This window comes from Podarcis muralis, chromosome 8 (assembly GCF_964188315.1).
Source record: "Podarcis muralis chromosome 8, rPodMur119.hap1.1, whole genome shotgun sequence".
In the NCBI taxonomy this organism is placed as follows: Eukaryota; Metazoa; Chordata; class Lepidosauria; order Squamata; family Lacertidae; genus Podarcis; species Podarcis muralis.
In genome coordinates, this window is record NC_135662.1 from 24006628 (window position 1) to 24033971 (window position 27344).

Consider the following 27344-nt stretch of genomic DNA (forward strand, 5'->3'; position numbering starts at 1 on the left):
CCTTTCCTTCCACTCTGCTGTTTTAATCTGAAATCTTAGGTGCAGTACTGTGCCCAGAGCTCAGAAAGTGGTCACCCTAATGAAATTCCCTGTTGCAAAATGTGCCTAGAACAATGAGAGTTTCAAACACTGATCCAGGATGCATTGTAGGGTTTTTCAGACTGTGAATTCCATGTTCTGCAGTTTAGTGGTCCCTTCCCTTCATCGTTTTCTGTACCATTACAGACTTGTCTCAGCCACTGTGTGCATTCTCCCAATGTGCATGCAAAATTACATATTGTCAAATGAACTTGAACCTAGCAATGTAGAAGTGGCCTAGTTTATCTTTTTGGTTTCTTGTCTCTGACAGCATCTCCCATCTTCTCTGAATAGCAAACTGCAGTTTTTTGATAAAATTCTTTATTTGGTACATGAAACCTTTGTGATCCAGCAGTTTTTGCTCTCTCTATCACCACTGAAATAACCAATGAATCTGACTCTTCATTCTCAGACATTTAGGATGTTTGTGAACATCCTATGACTAGCTGCTTATTAGACCCTGTTTCAGTTTCACTTGCACTCAATCATAGGTCTGTTCCTTCTATCCTGCTGAATGTTTTCTGTACACACTTTTTAGTGTAAAAACAAACGCCCACTTTTCAGTGTGTTAACCAGGCAAATGTTTGTTTGTATATACATCTTTAAGCTAACTTAATTGATCAATATTTTACTTGTATTGTCCACCTTAACTGTATGGGAGTATACATTAAGGTCACCCATTAGAAAATTGAGTTAAACTGGTGTAAGAAGTATTATCTATTTTTTTGTGATAGCAATAGTCATGCATGAAGTATATAGATTTTGTTATCAGTTATTTTAACCATCACACTTTGTAGCTCTTCCTATGAGCTGACAGTAATAATCATTGTAGGTGTTCTGAGTAGTACAGTATGTGGAAAATTCAATTATTTTCTCTAGTTGTTTGCTTTGGGAAATGTTACTCATATTATTGGCTATAGGTACTGACACTTGTTAAAGGATAACTCATTGTGGAGCATGCATTTCATGCTTTTCTAAAATTGACATCAATTTTTTAGATTGCTGACATACAGTCTTTAAGTAATTCATGAAAATTGTAAATAATGGATAACTTTTAGTTCTAAGGAACTCTCTTCTATCTCTGTTGGATTTTGCCTTAATGGGATCTAGTTACGGATTTTATCAGTGAATGCAATCAGGAATGACTAATTTTGTGTGTTCTAAAAGAATAGGGTAGCAGTTTAAATTCCAAAATGTAAAAAATGAATTGGTATCCAGTGTTATTTTAGGACAACGTAGCTGCTCTTAGAAGGATACAAGTTTAATTCTTGTCAGACCATTTCAGGGGTCAATATCTTCATTCTTTCTAAAAATGAAGGACTGAGTTTCATGTAGGATCACCTAAGTGAAAGAATAGGCACCAGCTCCTGATGGCTGAGACACTTGGGAACCTCATTATTATTATATTTTTAGGGTGTTGGGCCCCCTCAGTGTTCAGAGGGTGTTGGGCTCTGCCCCCTGGCTCCTTGCAATGTCACATGATGTCGTGCATGTGATGTCAGGACATTGCATTGGGCCCCCTCAATCATCCAGAGAAGCTGGCACCTCTGAGTTCAAGCATAAGAGTCAGTTCAGAGGATTGGACATCAGTGATAGCAGTACGGAGGTTGAAAGAAAACTTAATTGCAAGTATCTCGATGTTCTTTTGCCTGCCTTTTAGGACTGTAGTTGGCTAGCAGAGATTGAATCCCCATCTGCTTACTACTTTAAAATGATAAAGGAATACCACCTAATCTATACTCTAAAAGCTGCTGAAAAATAAAACAGTCAACATGCTAGCTTGATCATGAAATAGTATAGTATTATTTTAAAGGGGACGCAGGTGGCGCTGTGGGTTAAAGCCTCAGCGCCTAGGACTTGCCGATCGAAAGGTCGGCGGTTCAAATCCCTGCGGCGGGGTGCGCTCCCGTCGTTCGGTCCCAGCGCCTGCCAACCTAGCAGTTCTAAAGCACCTTCGGGTGCAAGTAGATAAATAGGGACCGCTTACCAGCGGGAAGGTAAACGGCATTCCGTGTGCTGCGCTGGCTCGCCAGATGCAGCTTGTCACGCTGGCCACGTGACCCGGAAGTGTCTGCGGACAGCGCTGGCTCCCGGCCTATAGAGTGAGATGAGCGCACAACCCTAGAGTCTGGCAAGACTGGCCCGTACGGGCAGGGGTACCTTTACCTTACCTTTTTATTATTTTAAAAGCACATTCTTTAATAAAAGTTACTAAATTTTGCATTATTTTTCTAACAGATGAATGAGCGTCTACATTCCCCAAAAGAGATAAGTTTTCTTAATGGCTCAAAAAACGCAGGCATTAGTATTAGGAATTGATTTAATTTAGAAAGATAACTGTTAAAAGTCTCATCAGGGCTGATTGAATCAATTATCTTAACTGCATCTACATGTTAAGTGAAGTGCCTCTTTTTCTCCCTGGGTAGAATAATTCAAATAGAGAAGGCAAATGCATTTTACATCAGTGCCAAAGGAAAGATTGCTGCCTTTGCTAAACTTACTACCAAACAGGTCTGGTATCCAGATTGTTTAACATTAAACACAGAACGTGCATATCATGTGTCGGCATTACACTGTTGTTTAAGTACACTTTTGATGCCTTGAGCATTTTTTTTTTAAAAAGCCATCTGTTATTAAAGGCATGATTCTTTAATGTATTCTTAGAACAACAAATACATTAAAACATAACAATCACTGCAAAACGATGACATTGCAAATAGCAAGTATTTAATTAGCACTACAAACGTTAAATGTGACAGCTGATTAGGTAATAGAATAACATGATTTAATCATTAAAATGATTAAGGATAATATACAGCATTTAGATAGAAATCTCAGAAACAATGTAAATTGGTATTTTATTAGAGTCTTATTGTATTATTTCTTAGCTCCCGTTACCCTAATGAATTTAAAAATGCAATGATTTCTGTAAACACATTTCTGCACAACTTAAAAAAAATATGTGGTAGATAAATTTAGTTTAAAAGCAGAAGCAAAAGTTTCTGATCTTATAGCCATGTTGCACTGTGTGTGTGTGTGTGTGTGTGTGTGTGTGTGTACACGCGTGCGTGTGCAGATCCAGGGCATATATAGGCTTACACACCTAACACTATACAAGAGGTGGGCAACTTTTTCTGTTGATAGTTGCCTTCCCTTGTGGGGCCATATTCCCAGTCCTATGCAGATATATTCAGAAGTAAGCTGCACAGGGTTTGATGGCTATTTAGCAACACACATTTCTGAAGTTACCTGCTATGTGCTTAATCCTTAATTCTTCTTACAGCCTACAGCCCCTGCTATCCTAGCTGACCCTGACCAGGAACACTGGGAGCAACCCCCTCCCTATGCCCTCATTTATCCAAAACTACTTAAAGGAAAGGAAGGATCGGGTGATAACAAACAAAAAGAGGCTGGGACTACAGGGGCAGCAGAGCAAACTGAAAAGGAAGGGCGACGAGAAAATTCAGAATATGGTCTCTGCCCGGATCCCAAACCAAGTGCAGCAGCACTGGAATCCTTGGGCAGTCCATGCAACAAGATCCCAGGGGCAAGAATCTTCCCCCTAAAGGAAGTGCCTAATCCAACAACCCCTCTAGATGATAAGGAAAAATATAACCCTAGGATATGGACGTATGTGCCATTCTCATACATGGATCTATTGAACTGGAAAACACATAGCCCACCCTATTCTGAAAAGCCCAAAGTCATAACAGATTTGATTAGTTCAATTATGGAAATACATTATCCCACTTGGGCGGTCTGCAGGCAATTACTGATGACCTTTCTCAGTACTGAGGAAAGGCAAAGGATCGATCAACAAGCACAGGAATGGCTCAGGTGAGAAGCAGAGAGGCATGGGGCGGCCAACACGCAGGCCTGGGTGGCGGAGAATTATCCAGATCAAGACCCCCATTGAGACCCCAACGAAGGGGGGAGGGGGAGAAGGAAGCTTGAGCAACACCATCAGGCCATAATAGAAGGCTTGAAAGCTGGAGCAGTAAATATTAGCAAGGTGAAGGAAATCATACAGAGAACAGATGAGTCTCTGGGCACCTTCCTGGAGAGACTTCATGAAGCCTATAGGACCAATACTCCATTAGACCCAGAGGCTCCTGAAAACCGCGGAATGGTGAATGTGAGTTTTGTGGAGCAAAGTGCACCAGACATTAGAAGGAAGCTCCAGAAGCTGGAAGGATTCGCTGGAATGAATCCAGAACAGTTGGTGGCAGTAGCTAGGAAAGTATATATGAATAGAGATTTGGAAGAGAAAAAGGAAGCAAAAAGGAAGTTTAAAAGGGAAGTGGATTTATTGACAGCGGCCATAGCAGCCAGACTTCCCACAAGGAGGCTGGGGAGCAAAAGGAGGTTGGCAAAGGCCCGAACCAATGTGCTATATGCCGAGAAGAAGGACACTGGAAGAATGAATGCCCGAGAGTGGAATGCGGAGGAAGAGGAGGACGTGGCTCAGTGAGAGGTAGAGGAATTATAGTGAGAGGAAGAGGAAGAGGACAAGGCCAGTGGCGTGGAGGTTGGATACTAACCAACTAGAGAGAAGGTGAATGGGATCCCACTGGGAGATGTGATTGGCCTGGAGGTCCCAGAGTTCGAGAAAAAGCGAACGTATGAATCAGACAATAAAGGCTCAACTAGCCTAACTGTGCGAGGAAACTCATTTAAAATGGACTGAAGTGTTACCCTTTGTCCTATTCCGCATTAGGTGTTCTCCTAAGGAAAAATTAAAAGTCTCACCACTTGAATTGATGTTTGGTGGACTGCCACCTGTTATTCAGCCCTTATACCATGGATTAATGGAATGGGGTGACCATGTGCTAAAGAAACAAGTGTAGTCTCTCTCCCGTGTCATATATTCTCTCCACAGGTGGACCATTGAGCACACTCATGGGACCCTCATGAATTGGTAGCGGGGCTCCAGGAGCCTATTTATAATCTGAACTGCATCATTAGGCTGCAGGCTGTAGTGGAAATAGTCACCAACACAACTGCTCAAGCTCTGTGGGTGGTGACTCCACAATTAGATGAAAGTAGACCTGCTATTCTGCAACTCCAAATGGGCCTGGATTATGTCCTGGTCAAACAGGGCGGGATGTGTAACGCACTGAATTTAACAAAAGTTGTTTGTTGTTTCAACATATCTGATAATGGTGAGGCTATTCGTTCTCTAGCTGATCATATGGAAGCAGTAGCCCATGTTCCAGTACAGTCTTGGGAGGGTTGGAATCTGGATTGTTTGTCTTGATGGCTTCCCCAGATGGGAGGCCTTAAACCTTGATAGGAGGATTATTGGTTATGTTTTTGTTGTTGTTGATTCTGCCATGTATTATACCTTTGTTTCTACAGGCCCTTAGGCGCATGATAGAATCTACCGTAAAAACTACAATGGCTAGAAAATTGCTTTTGATGTATAAACGCTTGCCTACTGAGGATCAAGCTATAGGTGATGATTTGTTTGCACCATAGCTTGAAAGTACAGGAAAGCTAGGCATTTGATTTGTAGACATAGAGGCCACGACTCAGTGCGCACACTCTGCTATGCGGCAAAAGGGAACCAATCACAGGCCGACAGCATAGCCTAAGCTTGCTTACCATATAAGGAAAAGACAGGACTCACGGGTTCTGATTGGGATGTTTATAAAAGATGGCTTGTAGGTGTGTTTGGGGTCCAGTCTTTGAGGAGTGATCCCGCTGGACCAAACTTCTGTGCAGAAATAAACTTTGGATTCCTTTTCCCTCCATCTCATGTGTTTCCTTGCTCACTTATGAGATAAGGCAGATTTTCCTGCAACAAATTTCACAGTCCTTTCCTGCTTCTTTTAAGATTCAACACAAAGTTCAGAAATGCTATCTTTCCTAGAACATCAAGATTAAATGAAAACAAGGCCTTGGGCGCATAAGAAAAGCTAGAACGGTTTTTGTAGTGAATTGACTCTTAGGAGAATCGGTAGGTTGTGAAGGTTGCTGGCCAGCTCTGTTAACATCTGTTTAGTTGCATAACAGGTTCATAATTCATGAATAGTTTGAGGACTCTAATGAATAAAATAAAATGGTGAGAATAGTGTGATGAAGCAGCAGTTATATTTGTCTTCGTTGCCTTGGTAACTAATTGTTCATATTAATACATCTCATGCACATAGCTCAGTAGCCTTCTGAGTTCAGGGACAGCTTTGAAATGTTTGTAACTAGACCAGACCAGATATTTCATAGCCGCCCCCGCCCCCTACACATCAGTGTGATTTGGGTTTTGGACTTCAGGCAATTTGACTATCATGAGCCTAGTTCTGAGATAATTTACATCTTAAATGAACTTGTGCTTTTTAAGTTTAATTATGTACATCATTGGGTGTGTTCTAGCTGAAGTTTATATATATATATATATATTCACATTTAAAAACATATTATGAATCCACATAGCATAGAATCTGTAGCCCAACCTTTCATTCATTCATTCATTTACCACCCTTCATCTGAGGATCACAAGGTGGTTTACAATATAAAAACACGAAAATATTAATACATAGTAGCAAACAAAAACAATACTACCCCAGTTTAAAAGGTTTATAATAATATGAATTACTATACCAGGATAGTACCAGTTTAGTGGTTGCTAATACATAGTGCTTACACCATTAAAGGCTTGGATCAGAATCACCACGTCTCCCATAAGAATGCATTGGGAGCTTGGAAGCAACATTATTCTCTAACTATTCTTTAATGTAGCTTCACAAACAACAACATCATCATCATCAACAACAACAACAGCAACAACTTATTATTATTTATACCCCGCTCATCTGGCTGGGTTTCCCCAGCCACTTTGGGTGGCTCCCAATAGAATATTAAAAACACGATAAAACATCAAACATGAAAAGCTTCCCTAAACAGGGCTGTCTTCAGATGTTTTCTAAAAGTCAGGTATTGTTTATTTCCTTGACATCTGATGGGAGGCCGCTCCACAGGGCGGGCGCCACTACCCAGAAGGCCCTCTGTATTTGCCTGAATTTGCTTCCCTCCTCTTGGCTCCCAGAAGCTAGTAGTCCCCACTTGATGTATTTATTTGTATTGTATTACATTAATATCAAATGCGAGGGAGATAGTGAAAGATACAGGAAATTGAATGCAGATTTCCAAAAAATAGCAAGGAGAGACAAGAAGGCCTTCTTAAACGAGCAATGCAAAGAAATAGAGAAAAACAATAGAATGGGAAGAACCAGAGATCTGTTCAAGAAAATTGGAGATATGAAAGGAACATTTTGTAGAAAGATTTCCATAATAAAAGACAAAAGTGGAAAGGACCTAACAGAAGCAGAAGACATCAAGAAGAGGTGGCAAGAATACACAGAGGAACTATACCAGAAAGAAATTGATGTCTCGTATACCCCAGGTAGTGTGGTTGCTGACCTTGAGCCAGACATCCTGGAAAGTGAAGTCAAATGGGCCTTAGAAAGCATCGCTAATAACAAGGCCAGTGGAAGTGATGATATTCCAGCTGAATTATTTAAAATTTTAAAAGATGATGCTGTTAAGGTGCTACACTCAATATGCCAGCAAATTTGGAAAACTCAGCAGTGGCCAGAAGATTGGAGAAGATCAGTCTACATCCCAATCCCAAAGAAGGGAAGTGCCAAAGAATGCTCCAACTACCGCACAATTGCACTTATTTCACACGCTAGCAAGGTTATGTTTAAAATTCTACAAGGCAGGCTTAAGCAGTATGTGGACCGAGAACTCCCAGAAGTGCAAGCTGGATTTAGAAGAGGCAGAGGAACCAGAGACCAAATTGCAAACATGCGCTGGATTATGGAGAAAGCTAGAGAGTTCCAGAAAGACATCTACTTCTGCTTCATTGACTATGCAAAAGCCTTTGACTGTGTCGACCACAGCAAACTATGGCAAGTTCTTAAAGAAATGGGAGTGCCTGATCACCTCATCTGTTTCCTGAGAAATCTCTATGTGGGACAAGAAGCTACAGTTAGAACTGGATATGGAACAACTGATTGGTTCAAAATTGGGAAAGGAGTACGACAAGGCTGTATATTGTCCCCCTGCTTATTTAACTTATATGCAGAATTCATCATGCGAAAGGCTGGGCTGGATGAATCCCAAGCCGGAATTAAGATCGCCGGAAGAAATATCAACAGCCTCAGATATGCAGATGACACAACCTTGATGGCAGAAAGTGAGGAGGAATTAAAGAACCTTTTAATGAGTGTGAAAGAGGAGAGTGCAAAATATGGTCTGAAGCTCAACATCAAAAAAACGAAGATCATGGCCACTGGTCCCATCACCTCCTGGCAAATAGAAGGGGAAGAAATGGAGGCAGTGAGAGATTTTATTTTCTTGGGCTCCATGATCACTGCAGATGGTGACAGCAGTCACGAAATTAAAAGACGCCTGCTCCTTGGGAGAAAGGCGATGGCAAATCTAGACAACATCTTAAAAAGTAGAGACATCACCTTACCAACAAAGGTCCGTATAGTTAAAGCCATGGTTTTCCCAGTAGTGATGTATGGAAGTGAGAGCTGGACCATAAAGAAGGCTGATCGCCGAAGAATTAATGCTTTTGAATTATGATGCTGGAGGAGACTCTTGAGAGTCCCATGGACTGCAAGAAGATCAAACGCATCCATTCTTAAGGAAATCAGACCTGAGTGCTCACTGGAAGGACAGATCGTGAAGTTGAGGCTCCAATACTTTGGCCACCTCATGAGAAGAGAAGACTCCCTGGAAAAGACCCTGATGTTGGGAAAGATGGAGGGCACAAGGAGAAGGGGACGACAGAGGATGAGATGGTTGGCTAGTGTTCTTGAAGCTACAAACATGAGCCTGACCAAACTGTGGGAGGCGGTGGAAGACAGGAGTGCCTGGCGTGCTCTGGTCCATGGGTTCATGAAGAGTCGGACATGACTAAACAACACATTAATATCTTGCCTTTTTTCTGTCATGGAACCCAAAGTAGAACTACCCAGACCCTGGCCTGCTTAGCTTCATCAAGGTGCTATCCTCATGTACCTTCAGACCATACTCTGGCACCAAATGTAAAAGATTACAGTATGGCTCTAGATCTTTTTTATGTTATGCAGGTGAGAGGCAAAAGCCATTCTCTTGTGTTGAAGTATTTTGGATGGATCAAAATGGTTGCCCCCCTTTGCCACTCTTACTTACAGGTAGTTAACTGGTGGTGGGCATTTGGAGACCATAAATTGAGCTTAAAATAGTTTCAAGGTGTGGGGAGGATGCTTATATTTCTCTCTGTCTTTAAATAAAAGGTGTCACTATACTAGCAACTTTGGTACTATGGCAGTAGCAGTTAGAACTGCTTGCCATCTTGTCTCCTTGGGTGCCTCTGGGAAAGATGCTAAAGGAATAACACTTTATTTATTTCATCTTTAAAATAATTTATATATCATTAGGTGACACTCTGAGAAGGAAAAACTATGACTGTGGTGGACCAGAGCTTATCTGCTGCCATGCTGCACAATCTGCAGATTTTAAGTGAAGTAAATTAAGAAGCTTCCCTTCCCACCCCTCTGCTCCCAAAATGAAATGGAAGAATTCACATTTTACTGACACCCTTCTCCCATTTTAGGGTTCCAAAACCAACTGACAGTGAGAAAGTAGACCAGCTCTAGTGCAAATGGTATGGAAAGTAACTTATATTTAGCATTCTTCAGTATATATACACAAAAATGATTCGTGAGGGACCATGGCTTGTAAATTCGTTTTAATAGCACTGGGATCCTCTTCTCCAGGCTAAATTTAGGGCACCGGAGTCTACACCTTTCCTTGGAGTGCTTTGGATACTGGATTTAAAATTGAAAAGTAATGAGGATATATATTGTACTCAAGTGCCTAAAGAGGTTTACAGATGAGATTTAAAAATAGGGCGGGGGAAGAGATGATGAGGGAGGAAGTGGCAAATATCTAGGCAGCTGCCTCTCTCTGTTGTCCCTCTGAAAACATAATGGTCTTCTTTTTTCCACTGTCTCCCACAGCTGCTATGGCAACAAGTCCTCTGATGATCTTAAACAGGTTGGTTAGTATAAAACTAGTGGGGGAAACTGTGGGTAGTTTTAAAAACCTGACCTGTTTTCTGTGATTTAGAGAGCTGTTGTCATGGGAACAGCAGCCGGAAGAGAACAGAATGCTAGTTTAAGTTTTCACAGGCTTTGCAGAGTCATAGGGGAGTTGCCACATTAATTGGCACTGCAAGTCGAGATTTATTTTGAATTTTTGCTTGACTGTCCTAATCATGTGTATCAAGAGAAACAATGCACAGCATCTATATAGCTATATCTACAGCATTCCAGAAAATACTGGCTGCCCCTGGTAGTCAACATTTATTATCTATGATGTCCAATTCCACCATGACACTGCCAAAACATTTATATGCATTTTCAGAATAGATTCCAGTTTCTTCTGTCTGTATGGATATATTAATAACGTAGGCTTTATCAATGTTAATGAGCATATGTCTTTCTAAAAACTTTGAAACCATGATTCATTTTCCCCCAGCTTTTAACTGTGTTATTTCTATTTTCATGGCTTTTTGTTGCTTTTGCAAATATATTATATTAGGCTCAAATATTTATGTATTATATTTAAATGTGTTTTATAGGTGGCTCACAAAACAGATACAACAATAAAAATACAACGTAAAACAATAAACTTTATTAAAAGTAAACAACAACATAACGTATTTTAAAATGAGGCCAGACAATGAGATGCATGTTATTTAAAAGGCTCGGAAGACCACAAAGATGGTGCCAGGCAACCATTCCGGGAAGCAGAGTGCCATTACCAAACATCATTTGATGGCGACATTCAGAGCTGTGTTTGAAAAGATGATGATCAGGACTGAGTAGGTGCCCTTCTGGTAACTAAATCCCAAGCCATTGAGGGCTCTTAAAGTTAAAACCAACATTTTAAATTGGACCAGGAGATGGACTAAGAGCTGGAGTAGCTGACAAAACTCAGGCATAATATTCCCAATGTATAACTGCCCTGTCCCCATTAATAATCTTGCGGCTCTGTTCTGGACCAGCTAATGATGAGTTTTTGAAGAAGTGAAAGTCCTGCGACACCTTAAAGAAAAACTCCTGTGTCGTGAATTTTCACAGGCTATGCTATAGTCTATAGCTGCAGCTTTTAAAGTTAGATCACTGTGAAACTCTGCTTACACAGTGCTTGTAAAAGCTGTTCTAGACTTTTTTAAAAATCTGAATTTATGATTAACCCTTTGGCATGTAAAATCCTTCATTTAGGGTTTTCAGAATACTCCAAAAATTCAATTAAAATGATTAAAAGCCTGTTTTTGAAGAGTGGAGAAAGTTGCTGCATTCTCATTATAGTACTGATTGATTACAAATTTTGGCTCTTTACCATATTCCTCTAAGACTGCTGTCCTATGCATACTTCCATGGGAGTAAGCTCTTTTGAACTCCGGGGCTTACTTCTGGCTAGGATGTAAAGCACAGTGGACATTTACTTAAGAAAAGCTCTTTTACCAGCTGCAGCGCATCCTTTGAATTGCTGTAAACAAGCTGAAGGAGCTACCATCAAAGGAAGGGAAGAGATATCCAGCCCTGTAAGATTTTTATGTGGTTTTATTGTGTATATATGATTGTTGTAAACTGCTTTGATATTTTTATGAAATTGTGGTATACAAGTATTTTCTTGGTCACTTTCTCAGAAACTTCCCTTTTAGCCTGGAATCCCTGATTAGCAAAGATAACTGGTCCTGCACCCAAGTAACTGTTTCAGCCTCTTGCTCCTTTGGAATTTGTGCACAACAGTAGTCTTATTTCCTCATTCACTCCTGTCAGAGAGAGGGAAAAAATGCTGATTACTATGTCTTCCTGAATTCTACAATAGTGTAGGTGAACAGCTTTCTTATTAAAATACTTAGGACCAAGCACTTAAAATGTATTCTTTTCAAAAGTTGGGGGTGTTGTAAGGATAAAATTTCCTTGTGCATATATTTTTGCCGTTGCCAGGAATTTTCGGAACTGTTTTATCTCAAATCTATACAAGGGGCCAAATACACCTAGAGCTGCTTTATTGCTTGAGGCGTTTCAAAGAAGAATAGCTCAAAATCTATTTAAAAATCTGTTTAAATTCATTTCTAAACTGGAGAGCTAGGAAAAATGTTTGCTTTGCAGACTCCATCACAGTCACTGTACTATATATATACGTCTCTTATCATGCTTATAACCCTTATAAAGTTTTGGGTTTTTTAAGAAAAGAAAAGCGCACAAACTTTTTTTAAAAAAGAAACTCCAAGTATTTTGGGTGCTTTGGGGTTTATTTTTGTAGAATCTTATACCACTGAGTGATAGCTCAGGAGCAATTTGTGAAAGTCCTTTCACCAAACAGAACATAAGACATCACCCGTTGGTCAAGTCAGGATATCGCAAAGGGGTGGTTTGCTATGGACCCCGGGGAAGGCCCCAGTGGGCTTGAGAGGTTGTGTTCTGACTGAGAGGAGCTCGATGCTGAGGATCCTAGGGGGGGCCAAAGTGTGTGTGTGTGGGGGGGGGGTTTCCCTCAACTTGCTGTCATGTCCTGTCAATCAGAGTGGAGAGCTGCGAGCTCCACGGTTTCCAAGAGTCCTGTTCTGAAGCTCTTACTGTGCCTATTGCCCCGACCACGCTACCTTTGGAGTCAGATACAGGGTCTGCCCCTGTTTCTCCAGAGGGGGGGTGCTGTGCTTGACCCCTCTCTGGAGGTGGGAACAGCGCCCCCATCACCCAGTTCCCGGAGACACCAGTGCAGACAGCTTTCAAGGGGCAGTGCTAAATTGATGTGCTAAGTTGTGCCTAACAGGAAAGCAAGGGATGTGTTGTTGGATCAGCTTATTTGCTTCTGCCCTTGTGTACCTATGCCTTTGAGTAGAGATGTGTATGGCCCGCTGTGCCTTTGACTGGTGATTTGCATATGTCTGGTACCGATTGAGCATTAAAGCTTCTGGAAACAAACAGCACCTGGGGTGGTGTGCCTAATCCAGGGGGAGGCAGGACAATTTTTTTCTATCTGTCCTCTTGTTGAGTACAGAGATTAAGAGTGAGCTTGCCGTTTTAAAATTTAGCAGAATTTAACAGGGTTTTCTATCTTCCATTTCCAGCAGAGCAAAGAGAATGAAGTTTCTGGACTCATCTTGTTGGTTGGCAGAGACAAGAAGGGAGTTGATTTCAAAGTGGTGCCCACTGCTAGGCTGGTTTCTTTCTAGCTCCCTTTACCAATATTTTGTACCTGATTCAGTTTAATCCTTTTTAGCAGAATATCTGAAACACATTATTCAGTAGCTCTGTCAGCCTATTTGCTTGCCATAGTAAGATTCTAGCTTGTGTGTGTGTGTGTATATATATATATATATATGTGTGTGTGTGTGTGTGTGTGTGTGTATATATATATATGTATACATATATATGTGTGTGTGTGTGTGTGTGTATTAAAGAATACTTTGTTTCCGTTTATATATTTTTGGAGCCACGTCGCAGGCAAGCTCAGTTGTTTGTTTTGGGCTGAGCTATATTGGTTTTCACTCTTCCTGTGCAGAAGCCCAATGAGTGAAGCAGGGAGGGGAACGGGATCCAGTCGGTGGGTGGGCAGGACCCAGGGACAACAATCAGGTGACAACTTTGAAGGGGCCCAGAATGAACTGGGCAGGGAATTTGCTTCTGCAGTCAATCACAGTGGGGCTCATTGTTAGCTGTCTGAGATTGTCACTTGCAAATGAACAATTGGGAGCTTGCTTTAAGCTCCTGATTTGTCCTTCAGAGTCACGAGTTTACCTGGTCCACATTCGATTTCCCATGTGACACCTGGTGAGAGAAAAGTAGGTGTGGTTTGGGGGAAATGGCCTTTGGGATCAGCACCTAATTAGGCCTGCAGAGTGGAGGTTACCCGCCTTTGGAGTAAAGCTTCTCACACTATATTAAGAATTTAAAGAAAAAGGTCCAGTACACTTCGGGTTACATACGCTTCAGGTTACATACGCTTCAGGTTACAGACTCCGCTAACCCAGAAATAGTACCTCGGGTTAAGAACTTTGCTTCAGGATCAGAACAGAAATTGTGCTCCGGCAGCATGGCGGCAGCAGGAGGCCCCATTAGCTAAAGTGGTGCTTCAGGTTAAGAACGGACCTCCAGAACGAATTAAGTACTTAACCTGAGGTACCACTGTACAGTAAGAACCTTGAAGATCAATCTACTTGTCCTGAATTGCAAATGGCAGCTGATTTGAAAATGGAGGTGTAAGCAAGCCCTAATACAAGGCACCTCATAAAACGGTGAATTTTGGTGTGATTGCAGCAGATGCTGATTGGGCAAAAATTACTAACCACTGCAATGATTTGCTGTGATAATCTGCACTGATTGAGAGAACTAATTACATTATCCATCTGTTGTACTGAACAAAAAGAAATTGTAGCATTGAACCTGAAATAAAGACTGCAATGTGGATCCTTTCTTAGACCTTGTCTTTGTTTAAATTACTTGTCAAATTTAGCTGCCTTTCCCTCTTAAGTTGGGGAATGATTGAAAATTGCATTTATTTATTTATTCAGGGCCACCCATGTGCCTGGTGTTTTACAAATAACAGTTATGACAGGCCTGTGTCCCAAGGGGTTTACAGATTAAAATAGCTGTAAGGAAACAAAACAGTAAAAGGGGGAAATGGAGGAATGGGTAGGCAGAAGAAGAATATACAATTATTTCAATTACATGTACTTTGGCCTAGTGACAATAAGGTATAAGGACATGCTGTATAGATATAAATTCCATAATAAATAAAATTTTAAATTGGCTCCCTTGCTTTCATGCTTGAGAGTAAGAAAACTATTTTAACAAGTTCCACTAGAAAGATCTTTGCTTTCTAATCCAGGCCCAGGTAGCTTGCTAATAAGCCATCAGCTGAAAACTGTTTTCAGTATTTCTGATTAAATGACTTCCCCAAGGATTCTGAATTCTTCAATGGAAACAAAGTTTTGATAGCACTGAGCTACTTTTTTCTGCTAGTATGTTTAAGGACCATAAGTTCCTTAACCTTAAATGTACCTGAAGGCTTGCAGGTACTTCTCGACAGCACCCTGGTACTCTGTTCTGTGACAGGTAATTGTCTTCTATTAGTGTTGTATAATCGCTTGTCAAAAATATCACTTTCAAACCTCCCAGGCTGATTACTGTTTGAAGAGGAAGCTAATCAAATGGTATTCACAACATTAATTAAAATATCAGTGACCTGCCTTTTCTGTCACATTTTAATTTATTAGGTAACCAATGAGTTGCATTTTATAAAATGTGTTAGCATTTGCAGAGAGAGGAGGAGAATCCGTATGTGAATATCCTTTTGTGAGTCTGTTGAATTTTCCCCTCTCTTCTTCTTAACCTCATGAATTTGTGTACATTGGTCTAGTTTACACATAATGCTAAGCCATAGTTTGTTTTCTGGAAACAAAACCATGATGTGAAAACATGGTTTGTTGTTAGGCTTATGAACTATGGGTTGGCATTATGTCTGAACCCAGCAGCTTTGCTTTAAAACTATGATTTGTTCGGCCACTCTCTTGGAGTGGGTGTGGCTTACTTTCATTCTCCAACCGGTGATTAATGGTGACAGATTAGAGCAGTGATATAGAAAGCAGTGAGCACCTACAGTGGGGCAATTAGTTTTTCTATAGTGAGATAGTAATGTCCTGTCTGAGTAATGCCCAGTCCAAATCTTGCTCTATCTTATTTTCTAATGATTCCAGCTCAGAATTATTGTCATAACATTTAACTGTTAGAAGTTGGAAACTATTCAAGTTGAAGCCTGATTTTTTTCGCAGGGGCAGTGTAGGGTGGGGAGAGCGAGGAACCGAACAACAGCTCTTAGCCCTTCTGCCATATTGCTGCAACCAGTTTGAACCCCCTTCACAGCTCCCTCCTGTGGGGCATGTGGCTTTGTTGCATTTCTAACGTTCATCTACATAGAAGAATGGTGGGTTCCCAGGTTACACTCCAGTACTCCACAGGAAATGTGGTAGAAGTCCCATTTATTAGAAAGGAAGAAGCAAAGGTGGTATATTGATGCTTAGCATGCGTAGAGTACTTTTCTTGCGTGTTCAAGCACTCCAGGTAGAGGAGGAGGTTGCTGTGCCTGACAAAGTGCCATGATGCTTCTACTATCCATATTGGCTCTACCATGGCTAGGAAATGGGCACCATGTCATGTGTGAGGATTAGATGTCTACCTGATCCCTGCAAGTCACATGGCATATGGGTAGATTTCCCACGGAAACATACCCATGGTTGTTTAGAAGCTTTAATGCTTCAAATCTGCTGTCCTAATTAACCGTAATCATGAGAGCCCAATAGCATGTAAACAGCAATCGTCCCAGGACTTCAATGGACAGAAAGCCCCCCTCCAACTGCTCCTGGGAACTGTTTGAGATTGGCAGCTGCTGGTAGTGCCTGGAATAGCAGAATCCAAGAGCTGCCTTGAAACTGTCTCTCATAATTTAGCTTGAATTTTAGTCTTTGCAGCTCCAAATAATACTTTGAGCCAAACTTGGAGACAAATATATGTGCAGAATAAACCAACTAGTCTATGCCAGCACCAATGATTTCCATGTAGCAGTAATAAAGACCACATAGTTAAAGTGCTGTGAACAATTATGATGTGGAGGGAGGAGAGGAGAAGGATTGACCGTGAAAACTTCATTACCTTACTTTAAAAAAGTAGGTTGGAAATTTACTGATAGTTATTTTGGCTCAGAGTTTAATAATGACCTTTTCAGTAGCGGTATTGCCATTCCTTTGATCTTGGAGAGGTGTTTACCTGTGTACCATCTCAGGCAAGCTTCCTAGCCTAGCATGAACCAGCCACAAAAGGTAAGGATCAAGTGCACAGGTAGTTGATCAAATCCTAAGGGCCTTGTCTGCACCCTTAAGCAATGACAAAAGCTCAGCCAAGCAAATCAGACTGCTGGAGGCCACGGCCATCTCCTGCCTAGGATTTACAGTTAATGAGCCATTTACATTGGAAATGAATGCGACCCATTTTATCTGCAAAGTTCAGACATACAGTACATAATATGGGCAAAGATCTGCCTACAGCCATCACACACTCCAGGAGCATGACCAGTGATTAAAAAATGCCCTTAAATTGCCTTAGTATGTACATTCAGATTGGCTGCTGCACTTCCCACTGATTTAAACTGGCCATATATGGACATATCCTATATGCATCTGTCAGAATATGCAGAATTAAGGTGTAGACATGCATGAGTAGTTTCCTATTGTGCAGATGCAAATAAATAGCCCACCATGCAAATAAATAGCTCACCATGGATTGCCATAATATTATTGATGTAATTTAGAACATGTACACAGTACTCAAGTGAGGTAGCTATTACAGAAGTACTGATCTTTGTTCACTGTAAACTTACCTTCAGGTGGTACAACTGCATTGCCATAACCCTGTGCAAATTTCCCTTTGCTTCTCTGACCCCCATTCCCCTCTGTTGTGTTTTCCTTGTCTAGGTTCCATATACAAACTTTCAGCAGGGATCTGTTTTGTTTACTTTTGTTAAGGGCTGATACATTGTTAACATCACTGTTTGTTGCTTATGCATTGAGCCAAAGTAGATATATTCCCGAAATAATGTTGGTTACCTCCTTTAAGTTTTAATGTCTCACTGGAGAACAGGAATTCCAGTATGTGGGTAAGGGGCACGACTGCCATTTTTTAAAATAAAAAAACCCTAAAGCTATTTAAGGGGTTACCAAGGTTAACAAACCATCACTCTACAACATTTTGAACTGTATTTAGTATGACCTTAATATTTACACACAAGCTGTATTTTATATGGCTATTGAAATCTAAGGGTTTGAATTAATAAAGAAGAAACCCTTGCAGTTTAAAAAAAAGCATATACAGATGTTTCTTAAATGTGGTAAATCTGTTGCTTTAAAAGATGTATGAACTTATATAGAAAATTGCTCTTGCATGTCTTGGCAGTTTGTTAAAAACTGCGAACTTTTAAAGCTAACTAGTGTTTTGATAGATTATGTTCAAGGTCACCTTTTGTTTAAATGATGTTTTGTTTGCTGTAATTAAACCATGCCAGGTGTATTGGAAACAGGAGGTTTGGCTAATTCAGAGTAAATGAGAACAAAATACAAGGTCATTATTCGTCTCCAGCGAGCTTCCAAATGAATGTTGCACATGGAACTATTTATAATACATTTTACATGGTCAAGGATTGCTTGGAGTTGCTGTCCAGGACTTCCAAATTAAACTACTCACAGATTTTTATAAGCATACCTGTAAAAATGATGTTCTTGTATCTCTTCCTGAACATAAACTGGAGACCATGTAGTTTTCAGCCATATCTAAATGGGTAATAATCATAATAGCAGTTTACTAAAACATGCACTTGTATTGCATTAATAATAATAATAATAATAATAAATTTTATTTATATCCCGCCCTCCCCAGCCGAAGCCGGGCTCAGGGCGGCTAACAACAGTCAAATAGCCAAACAGTCAAATTCTAAAAAGCATTCTAAAAACATTTCATTATAAAAATTAATTAAAATCAAATTGTTGGCAACCGATTAGGCAAAATTCTGTGCAGGTTGCCAGAGGAGGGAGTCAGGCTGCGCCCTGACCAAAGGCCTGGTGGAACAACTCTGTCTTGCAGGCCCTGCGGAAAGATGTCAGGTCCCGCAGGGCCCTAGTCTCTTGTGACAGAGCATTCCACCAGATTGGAGCCGCAGCCGAGAAGGCCCTGGCTCTAGTTGAGGCCAGCCTAACCTCTCTGAGGCCTGGGACCTTAAGGATGTTTTTATTTACAGATCGTAGGTTTCTCTGTGGGGCATACCAGGAGAGGCGGTCCCGTAGGTACGAGGGTCCTAGGCCGTATTAAAACATTCTTTCAGATAAGATGCTGTAATTCCCACCCTCTGCCTTCAGCTAATAATCTTTGAAATTTTAGTTCATTCAAGTTAGGTGAATGAACTAGGTTAAAGCAATGTTTAAATTGATATAATTGAGTATAACTATGTCATGGAAATGACAGTGCAGTAAGTTCATCCCAAATAATTTAGTTCTAGCACATTACTTGAGGGACGCGGGTGGCACTGTGGGTTAAACCACAGAGCCTAGGACTTGCCGATCAGAAGGTTGGCGGTTCGAATCCCCGTGACAGGGTGAGCTCCCATTGCTCGGTCTCTGCTCCTGCCAACCTAGCAGTTTGAAAGCACGTCAAAGTGCAAGTAGATAAATAGGTACCTCTCCGGAGGGAAGGTAAATGGCGTTTCCATGCGCTGTTCTGGTTCTCCAGAAGCGGCTTAGTCATGCTGGCCACATGACCCGGAAGCTGTATGCCGGCTCCCTTGGCCAATAAAGCGAGATGAGCGCCGCAACCCTAGAGTCGGTCACGACTGGACCTAATGGTCAGGGGTCCCTTTACCTTTACTAGCACATTACTTGAGAACATGGCCTCTGTTATATGTTGCTATATTAATAACTTTTCAGAGAACAAGAACAACACAGTTAAAGTTCAAAAATTGACAGTTCAGTTCTAAAAGCTCAATTAGTTTCAGGCCACAAATAGCAAATCTGTAACAGATAAAACTTTCGGCACATCATCTTGTTGGGTGGCTCGTTAAATGTATATAATATCAGTGTGTGTGAAAATTTTAATCAAGACATATGTGTGCCATTTGAAAATAATAAAATGAATTTGAAAAAGTGTAACAAGTCTACAAAGTAAGACACAGACTTGTTAACTCCCTTCTAGTAAAACCATATTCCTTTTGAAGCTATAAATATTTGTCAATTGTAGCTTGACCTTTAAGAGTGGTAAAAGTCATCTGACATAAAAGCAGCCATGGTGTGTATACACTGGGGTAATGTGAGTTGATTAACTTGTCAGATTTTTGTCATTGGCTAGCTTCCACAACCATGCTTTGGCCCTATAGTTTTTTAGATTTCATCTTTAGCAAAATGATAATAACTTCAATAGTATATAGCGCTCTGAGAATTTGTTCTGGAAGGGGTATCACATGCTTTTTTAATGTATGGATATAGGTTTATCTGTAAACAAAGATTGACAATATTTTATTTCAAACAAAGTCGTCTCTTAGTGGGATCAGAGACAATGATGATTGGTAGCACACTGCCAGGTGGACACTGGTTTGGAATAGAGACAATAACAAAACAATTTTTAATGACAGAGAGATATGAAAGTCTGACCTTGACAAATGAGGAAAGTGCACAAGTTTGTGCAAGAACATCTGCTATTGCCCTGCTCTAAGGCTTACAGCAGAAGCCCAGCTGTGTCCCATTGAGTGTTCCTGGCACCCAAAGTACCTGCAGGACCTTGGAGAGCTCCCACTTTGTGACTAGTTCTCTCAGCAGGTACTTTAGTGGGGTGGGAGAGCTGAAAATAATGCCAAAATATTTCACATCTGGAAACCAATGCAACATTTTGGTTCCAGATAGTACATGGGTAGACAAGTCTAAAAAGTCTGGGACACAAATTTTCACAGCCCTCTAGCAGCTATGGTGACGCATTTAACAAAAGTAATGTAATTTGCACTAACTCTGGAAGTTTATACTTGATTTAGACCAAACTAAGCTTCCTAGAGCAAAATAAACACCAGGATTAACCCCCCCCAAATATTATAGAACCTCAGAACCATAGAATGGTAGAGTTGGAAGGGACCCCCAAAGGTAATCTACTCCAACCCCTGCAAATATGACCATAAAACCTTCATCCCCCTTATTTGATTTAACAGCATCAAACATGATAGAAAAAAAATACTCAGAGTGTACTTCATGTACACTCATGTAAAACAGATGTTGTGCCTGCCAACATTCCAGACAGTGTTGTAAGTGTTATAATACTTATGATACACATAAGCAACACATAAAAACATTATCAGCAAATGATAGGTAGATAAGACATAGCTGTGACCAATTTTGCAAATAATAATAATAATTCCCCCCCCCCCCGCCCCAGAAATAAGAAACAGTTAGGATAGTAGGCAGCATCTTTAGAAAACATTTTGCTTTATAAAATTATTTTAAAAATCATGAATGAAAATAATTCATAAAGATTATATGCAAACTGTGGTCATAGGTGAGTGGTCTGCTGCTCTGTACCTTCTTAGCTGTCACTTCTGCTATGAATAATATACAAATTTCTTCTTAGGCTGTTTTTCGTCCTTGGAGCTACATAACAGCACTAATTTTGGAGAGGATGTCTAAATGCTGCTGGTGGGGGGTAGGATCCAAAGCTGTAGTATCTCTCTGATATAGTTTGCTTCTCTTGCTTGATACTGGCAAAGCGTGTCTTTCTTTGTTTCCATAGTACTAGCTTGTTTAGCCTCTTGGATTATCAATCCTATTTTTTGTAGCTACAATTGCTTATCTCTGAATTACAATTGCTTATCTTCAGAGTTGTGGATGCTACCCATTTAGTTTTGATTTCACCATTCTTTTCAAAATATTCTACCCATCGCTAGCTACTAATAAATGCAATGAAATTAAAAATGATCCTTCTAATAGATTATAATTGCCTCAACAACGATGCTTAAATAAATAGAATTCAAAATGCTTGCATGCACAAGTTCTGTTTTAATTAACATGGCTATGTGTTAGTTCCATCTTTCACATATTACTATATTTATTTTTATTTCAGGAGAGATTAATGTATTAAAGGTGTTTCGCTGGTAGGTAAGGATGTAATATTATCCCGCCTGCATGATTCGTATGCTTTTTCCCCTTCCAAATTTGGCTGCAGGGTATTTTCTTAAAGGTCACTGGAAAGGTGAACAGCAGAGATGAAATGATATCGCTCTTCATGTTTACATTTATTATACAGTGTTAGTAGTGGGGCAACCTGGAAAAATCACTTCATTTGGATTTCCTCATAACTTCCTAAGCCACTTGTTGGTTCGTTCAGCTGGAGGGAATTGTAGAGAACCAAGCTGAACTGTCAGCAGTTTATTCCTTTACTGTGTTTTTGAAAGCCATTAACTATATGTATCATTCTGCAGCAAGAACGATGTTGCTGAAGACAAAATACAGTGGGTTTTTGTTTTTTTTAGGAAAAAGTAAGTTCAGAGCTGATTCTTGCCTGGGATTTCCATGGCTTGCTGTATCACAATTCTGCTTTCTTCAGCAACGGTTGGCTAGCTCCCATTTTATGCTGTTGCAAGCAAGTTTAAGGATCATAAGAAATAATTTTCTGTTATAGAATCATTCTGTAGCACCATTTATTCAGAGATGTTTCCTGTTTTGCTACAGTTGTGTCAAATAACAACCAGCTGGTGATCTTTGCCATTAATAATCTTGATTGGCTGAATGAAGCGCTCTAGCTGCATTTGTCAATTTGGTAGGCCTCACACTGAAGCCAAAGTTTGTGAAGTCTGAGATGGAAAGTGAAGGTGAAACACAAGGAGAAACTTATGATTTCATAGGGTGAGTCTCATTTCACACAAACAACAATCAGCATGGAGGCTGCTTTGCATTAATTCCACATGGCAGTTTTGCCACACCTCAGTCTGTAATACATATATTTCTTCATACATACTGCATAACTATCTAGAGGAATCCTTTGCAGCAGGGCGCTGGCTCCTAGGGTCCAAGCCCTTTTGGCGCCTCCTATATTTTTGGGATAGGGGCTGGGCTCCCCAGGCCCCAAAAGCATGGAGCCAATCAGCAAAGCAGAGTGTGGCGTGCTTCCAGGGCCCGGCTCCTCCTCCTCCTGCTGCTGTGGAGGGGAAGGAGGGTTGAAGCAGCCTCCTGTCAGTGGTGGTGCCAAGAGGAGGTGGAGGAGGAGCTGCTGGCCATTGAGCTGCACAGCTGCCATGCTCAGTTCTAGCCCCAGCTCCTCCCAATGTCCCGAACATGTTGTCTCTCCCCCCAATCATCTTCACAAGCTGGCACCTCGGCTCAACAACAACAGTATGGCAACATGAACACAAATGGTTAGCCACGTGGAGCAGTTGTCCTATGCGGTTTGTGATGGAATTAGCCTATGAAAGAGAGCTAAGAAAGACTCGGCAACAACATGTCACATATGAATCAACCCAGATGATTATAAAAAAGATGATGAATGCATAATGTGGAACTTAGGAAGCTGCCTTATGACTAATTGTCCATCTAGCCTATTACCAGCTTATAGGAGCTTTGAAGGATATTGGGCCGAAGTCTTTCCTATCAGTTGCTGTTTTCCCTTTAAAGTAGTTAAACTTGGGACTTTCTGTATGTCAATCATGTGCTGTATCATTGAGCTACATTGCCACCCCAAGTGTTGAGACCTGCATTTTAGTCTTCAGAGAGTTTGAGTTTGCTCTAACAAAAAACTCAGAGAAAGATTATTAGGGTATATCTTATTTGTTTTGCATACAGATAAATTGATTTCTAATACAGTTAGGCTGCTTTTTGGCCGACGAGGTCAAAGGCCTTTGTCAGGTCTATGAAGGCAATGTCCAGTGTCCAAGCATTTCTGCTCTTGGCATTCCATGGAAGTTGTTCCAGCCATGGCAGTCACCTTTTTTCTTGTAGACGGTCACAATGCTGGAACTGCACACACCTCCGTGGCCTCTACTTGCTAGGGCTGGGTGATATCAGTTTTTCAACATCACAGTGCACCGCCAGCTAAACATCGCGGTTTGGTGATATACCACAATGTTGAAAAAGCAAGCTTAATTGGCCTCTGCATCTGGTGAAACTGCCCTAGCTCTCACCTTGGGAACTGAAGCAGTTTCACCCACACGCTCATGGGCTGGGACAACGCAGCTTGTTTGCGCAACTCAGTTGGGGATTGGGAAGGTTCCCCCTCCCCAGCTGAGACAGCCCCAGTGCTCCCCCTGCTCACGGGCAGAGCATCGGGGCTCCTTTAACTGCTCACTGTGGGGAGTGCCAACCACGTTCCCCTCAGCTTAGCAGTTTCACGGAGCCCCCACCCTGTCACCGGCTCACGGGAGCCAGAACCAATCTGTGGGCTCCTTTAACTGCTTGGCTGAGGTAAGGGCAGCTTTACACTCCTCAGTATAGCAGTTTAAAGATGCAGAGGGAGGAACAAGCTGCATTGGTGCCTCGCTGATACAGCTTGTTTCTCCCTCTGCATCATATGAGGGCAGAGTGCGATGGCACATAGAAAACATACCGGCCGTCAAATCTCAGTATTTACCTTATTAGAAGGTTCTACGTATATTGCAAGTAAAATTCTGCATTCAAATAAATGTGGGATCTCTCTCTCTCTCTTTAAATGTTACTTTCTATACACAATACGCGGAGGTGTGAAAGAACTATACAACCTTGACACTCATCCCAGCTTTGGGGAGAAACTATGTTGGTTCACGTTCAACGGTAATTTGTACATATGATCATTGTCATTTGAAATACACAGCAGTAGGATATGCGCAGGTCAGCAGGGACTTCTGAATCTCTGAGCCAGGCGTAAGCAGATTACTTGATGTCTTAACTAAATGTACAGGCACAGCCTCAGAAAAGCAGATGAACAAATTAAATTGGAGGAGAAATGGATTCCAAAGAACAGCTCTCTTATGAGTTTATAGGAAACAAGATTTACCAAGATGGACTGTGAACTAGGCTGAGTAAGCCGTTTTTGTTTACAGTGGCATTCAACAGGGGAAGATAGTACATAGTATTCTGCCAAAGGCCCTGTTCTCACAGCATTCTTTCTTTGTGTTTTTCAATTTATGCATTTTATATTTGATTTGTTTTCTTTCCTCATCTCCAATGACACCAGTTCATGACTGTTCTGCTGCCATCACCCATACTGGGGATGACTGGTGAGGAAGGAATTTGCTTGTTTCTGGGTTTGTGTAGACCTGGCCTTGTTGTTATAGGAGTCATGCACATTGGAGCTTCTCCTCCTCCATACCATCCAACTTCTGACTACTTGGATTGTGCCAATATTCTACCCTTGGGACATCTAGATTAAACAAGGTTTAGAACTGAAGGAAAAGAATGTGTCTGGAAGCTGTTCCTTGGTGCAGTTTTCTATGTACTCCCAGTGTCGATATCCTCCAGCACAGACAGAAACAGACACATAAAGAACACTCTTGGTTTAATATATGCAGTTGTTGTAAGATCTGTATTTCACGATGTATTTCTACACAACATTTTGATGCAGAACTGAAGAGGCTCCTGGTTCAACCTGTTCTGTTCCTGTCATTTTAACTGTTGTGTCAAGCTCCTTGTGCTGCTTTTTTGCCATAGACAGATAGCTGCCTTTTTGTTTCTATAGCAACTGTAAATAGGCTAAATCACTCCTCAGGTTCTAATATCATTTTCAGACTGGTGAATGATGCTCAGTTTGCCTCACACACTGTGGAGTTGAATAATTAAAGCTGAAAACCAGAGGAGTGGGTGCATACTTGCCTTTTCCCAAGGACGTACATCTCAGAAGATGCCTCCGAATCCCCCAGACAGCTGTTTGAAGTTTCCCAAGTGGTAGACACAGTTTGGTGACTTGATGCAATGGTGCTTGATTTGCCCGAGGAAGGGTTTGATACTGTGAAATACCCAAGATCTAGATAGCCTGAGTTTGTGATGAAGATGGATACAGTGGTCCCTCTGGATGAAAAGGTGAAGAGGGTTTGCTTTTTGTTTTGGAGCTTTGAGGTTCTCTATGGCTGTTTTAGGAAGGTGAAAGATGAGTCATCCTTAATCAGGTGCTTGGAAGCTAAAAATAGAGGCAAAGGTAATTCTTAGTGTAGAAGCAGAGCATCTTTCCTTTCCTTTTCCTTTTGTTTGTCAGTTCTGAAAGCTATGGACCTATTTCTCCAAAAGGTAGACATGAGCTGTTTTCTGCACCTTTCATGCTCTGCGGCGGGGGCATGAAACTGTTAAGTTGGGAAGGTATGAGTTTTGCCAGATTAAAATTTTAAAAAGAGAAATAAAATTACTTGAAGAGGAGAATTGGGGGTTTCCCCCCAGTGTTGCTCATCTGTAGTATAGTACTGAAAATGTTGAACAGGAGAGATTCAAGTTTAAGTCCCTGCTGTGACATGATCCTTGTTCCCAGCTTTTCCCTACAATACCTACTTGAGAACATTATCATCCAGTGCTAGAGTTGAAAGGGGACAATGGAAGTGATCTAGTCCAATCCTCTGCTCAGTCCAGAAATCTTGGAACTGCAGCATCTCATACAGATGACCCCCCAGCCTTTGCTTAAATACCTCCAACTAAGGCATTTGCTAGCAGGGTCATCACTGCAGGCCATATGAATGCCTAATAACAAGTCAGACTATTGGGCAATGGCCAACTAGAAATGGCTTCTCAAGGTCTCAGACAAACCTTTCCTAGCCTGCTACCTGAGAGCCTTTTGGCTTGATATGCCTGAGATGGAGCCACGAACTGTTGTCTTGTCATCCACTGAGCTGTGTCCACATTAAGTTCATCATCAGGCTAGGGATGGACATGTCAGTCTACTTCCTGTCTATGTCAATTTCACATTCATAAGCCCATTCCATCCCATTTCCATATTAATCTATTAAAAATTCCTATTTAAATGTTATTTTAATACAAAATACTTATTTAGATATGTATTTTGCCTCAGTATATGCATTTGTAAACATACTTTACCCTAAAACATGCATTTTGGTACTTTTTTGAGCTAAGAATTATATTCTAAAATTCAGAGAACTGTGAAATCCAAAAAATGTTTTGAGCCATGTATTAGTGTGGGAGGCGTGAATTAGATTGCTTAAAAGTGTCAACCAAATCAAATTCTTTTTCATCCCTAACTGCAAGTACAGTGGTATCTTGGGTTGCATACGTTTCAGGTTACATAGGCTTCAGGTTACAAACTCCGCTAACCCAGAAATATTGCCTCGGGTTAAGAACTTTGCTTCAGGATGAGAACAGAAATCATGCTCCGGCGGCGCGGCGGCAGCAGGAGGCCCCATTAGCTAAAGTGGTGCTTCAGGTTAAGAACACTTTCAGATTAAGAACGTACCTCCAGAACGAATTAAGTTCTTAACCCGAGGTACCACTGTAATCTGTATATGTTGATGATTCCCCCCCATCACTTATTGTATGGTGGATTCTTGGGGGGTAATGCATTCTGTCCCTGTGTTGGGAGAACCCTAATTGCTTGCTTTTGGGCAAGATCCAAAAGTGGCAGGAGAGGAATATTTCTTCTTCTTCTTCTTCCTTTAAAACATCCACAATCATTTTGAAAGAATAGTGTGTGTACACAGAGAGAGAGAGGGGGGGGGGGGAG

General features: G+C 41.1%; 1 protein-coding gene across 4 annotated transcripts in view; it reads left to right on the forward strand.

The window, feature by feature from the left end:
- STK3 (serine/threonine kinase 3) overlaps positions 1 to 27344 on the forward strand; it is a 110021-nt gene that overhangs the window by 66180 nt on the left and 16497 nt on the right. For 2 of the 4 annotated variants that reach the window (XM_077932828.1, XM_028736414.2), the window contains one exon: positions 10089 to 10125. The exons of 1 other annotated variant lie outside the window; for it this stretch is intronic. In XM_077932828.1, the coding sequence (XP_077788954.1) occupies positions 10089 to 10125 (37 nt within the window). Of the gene's footprint in view, positions 1 to 349; positions 1320 to 10088; positions 10126 to 27344 lie in introns of those variants that run through there. One more of the 4 variants, XM_077932827.1, reaches the window with a different exon arrangement.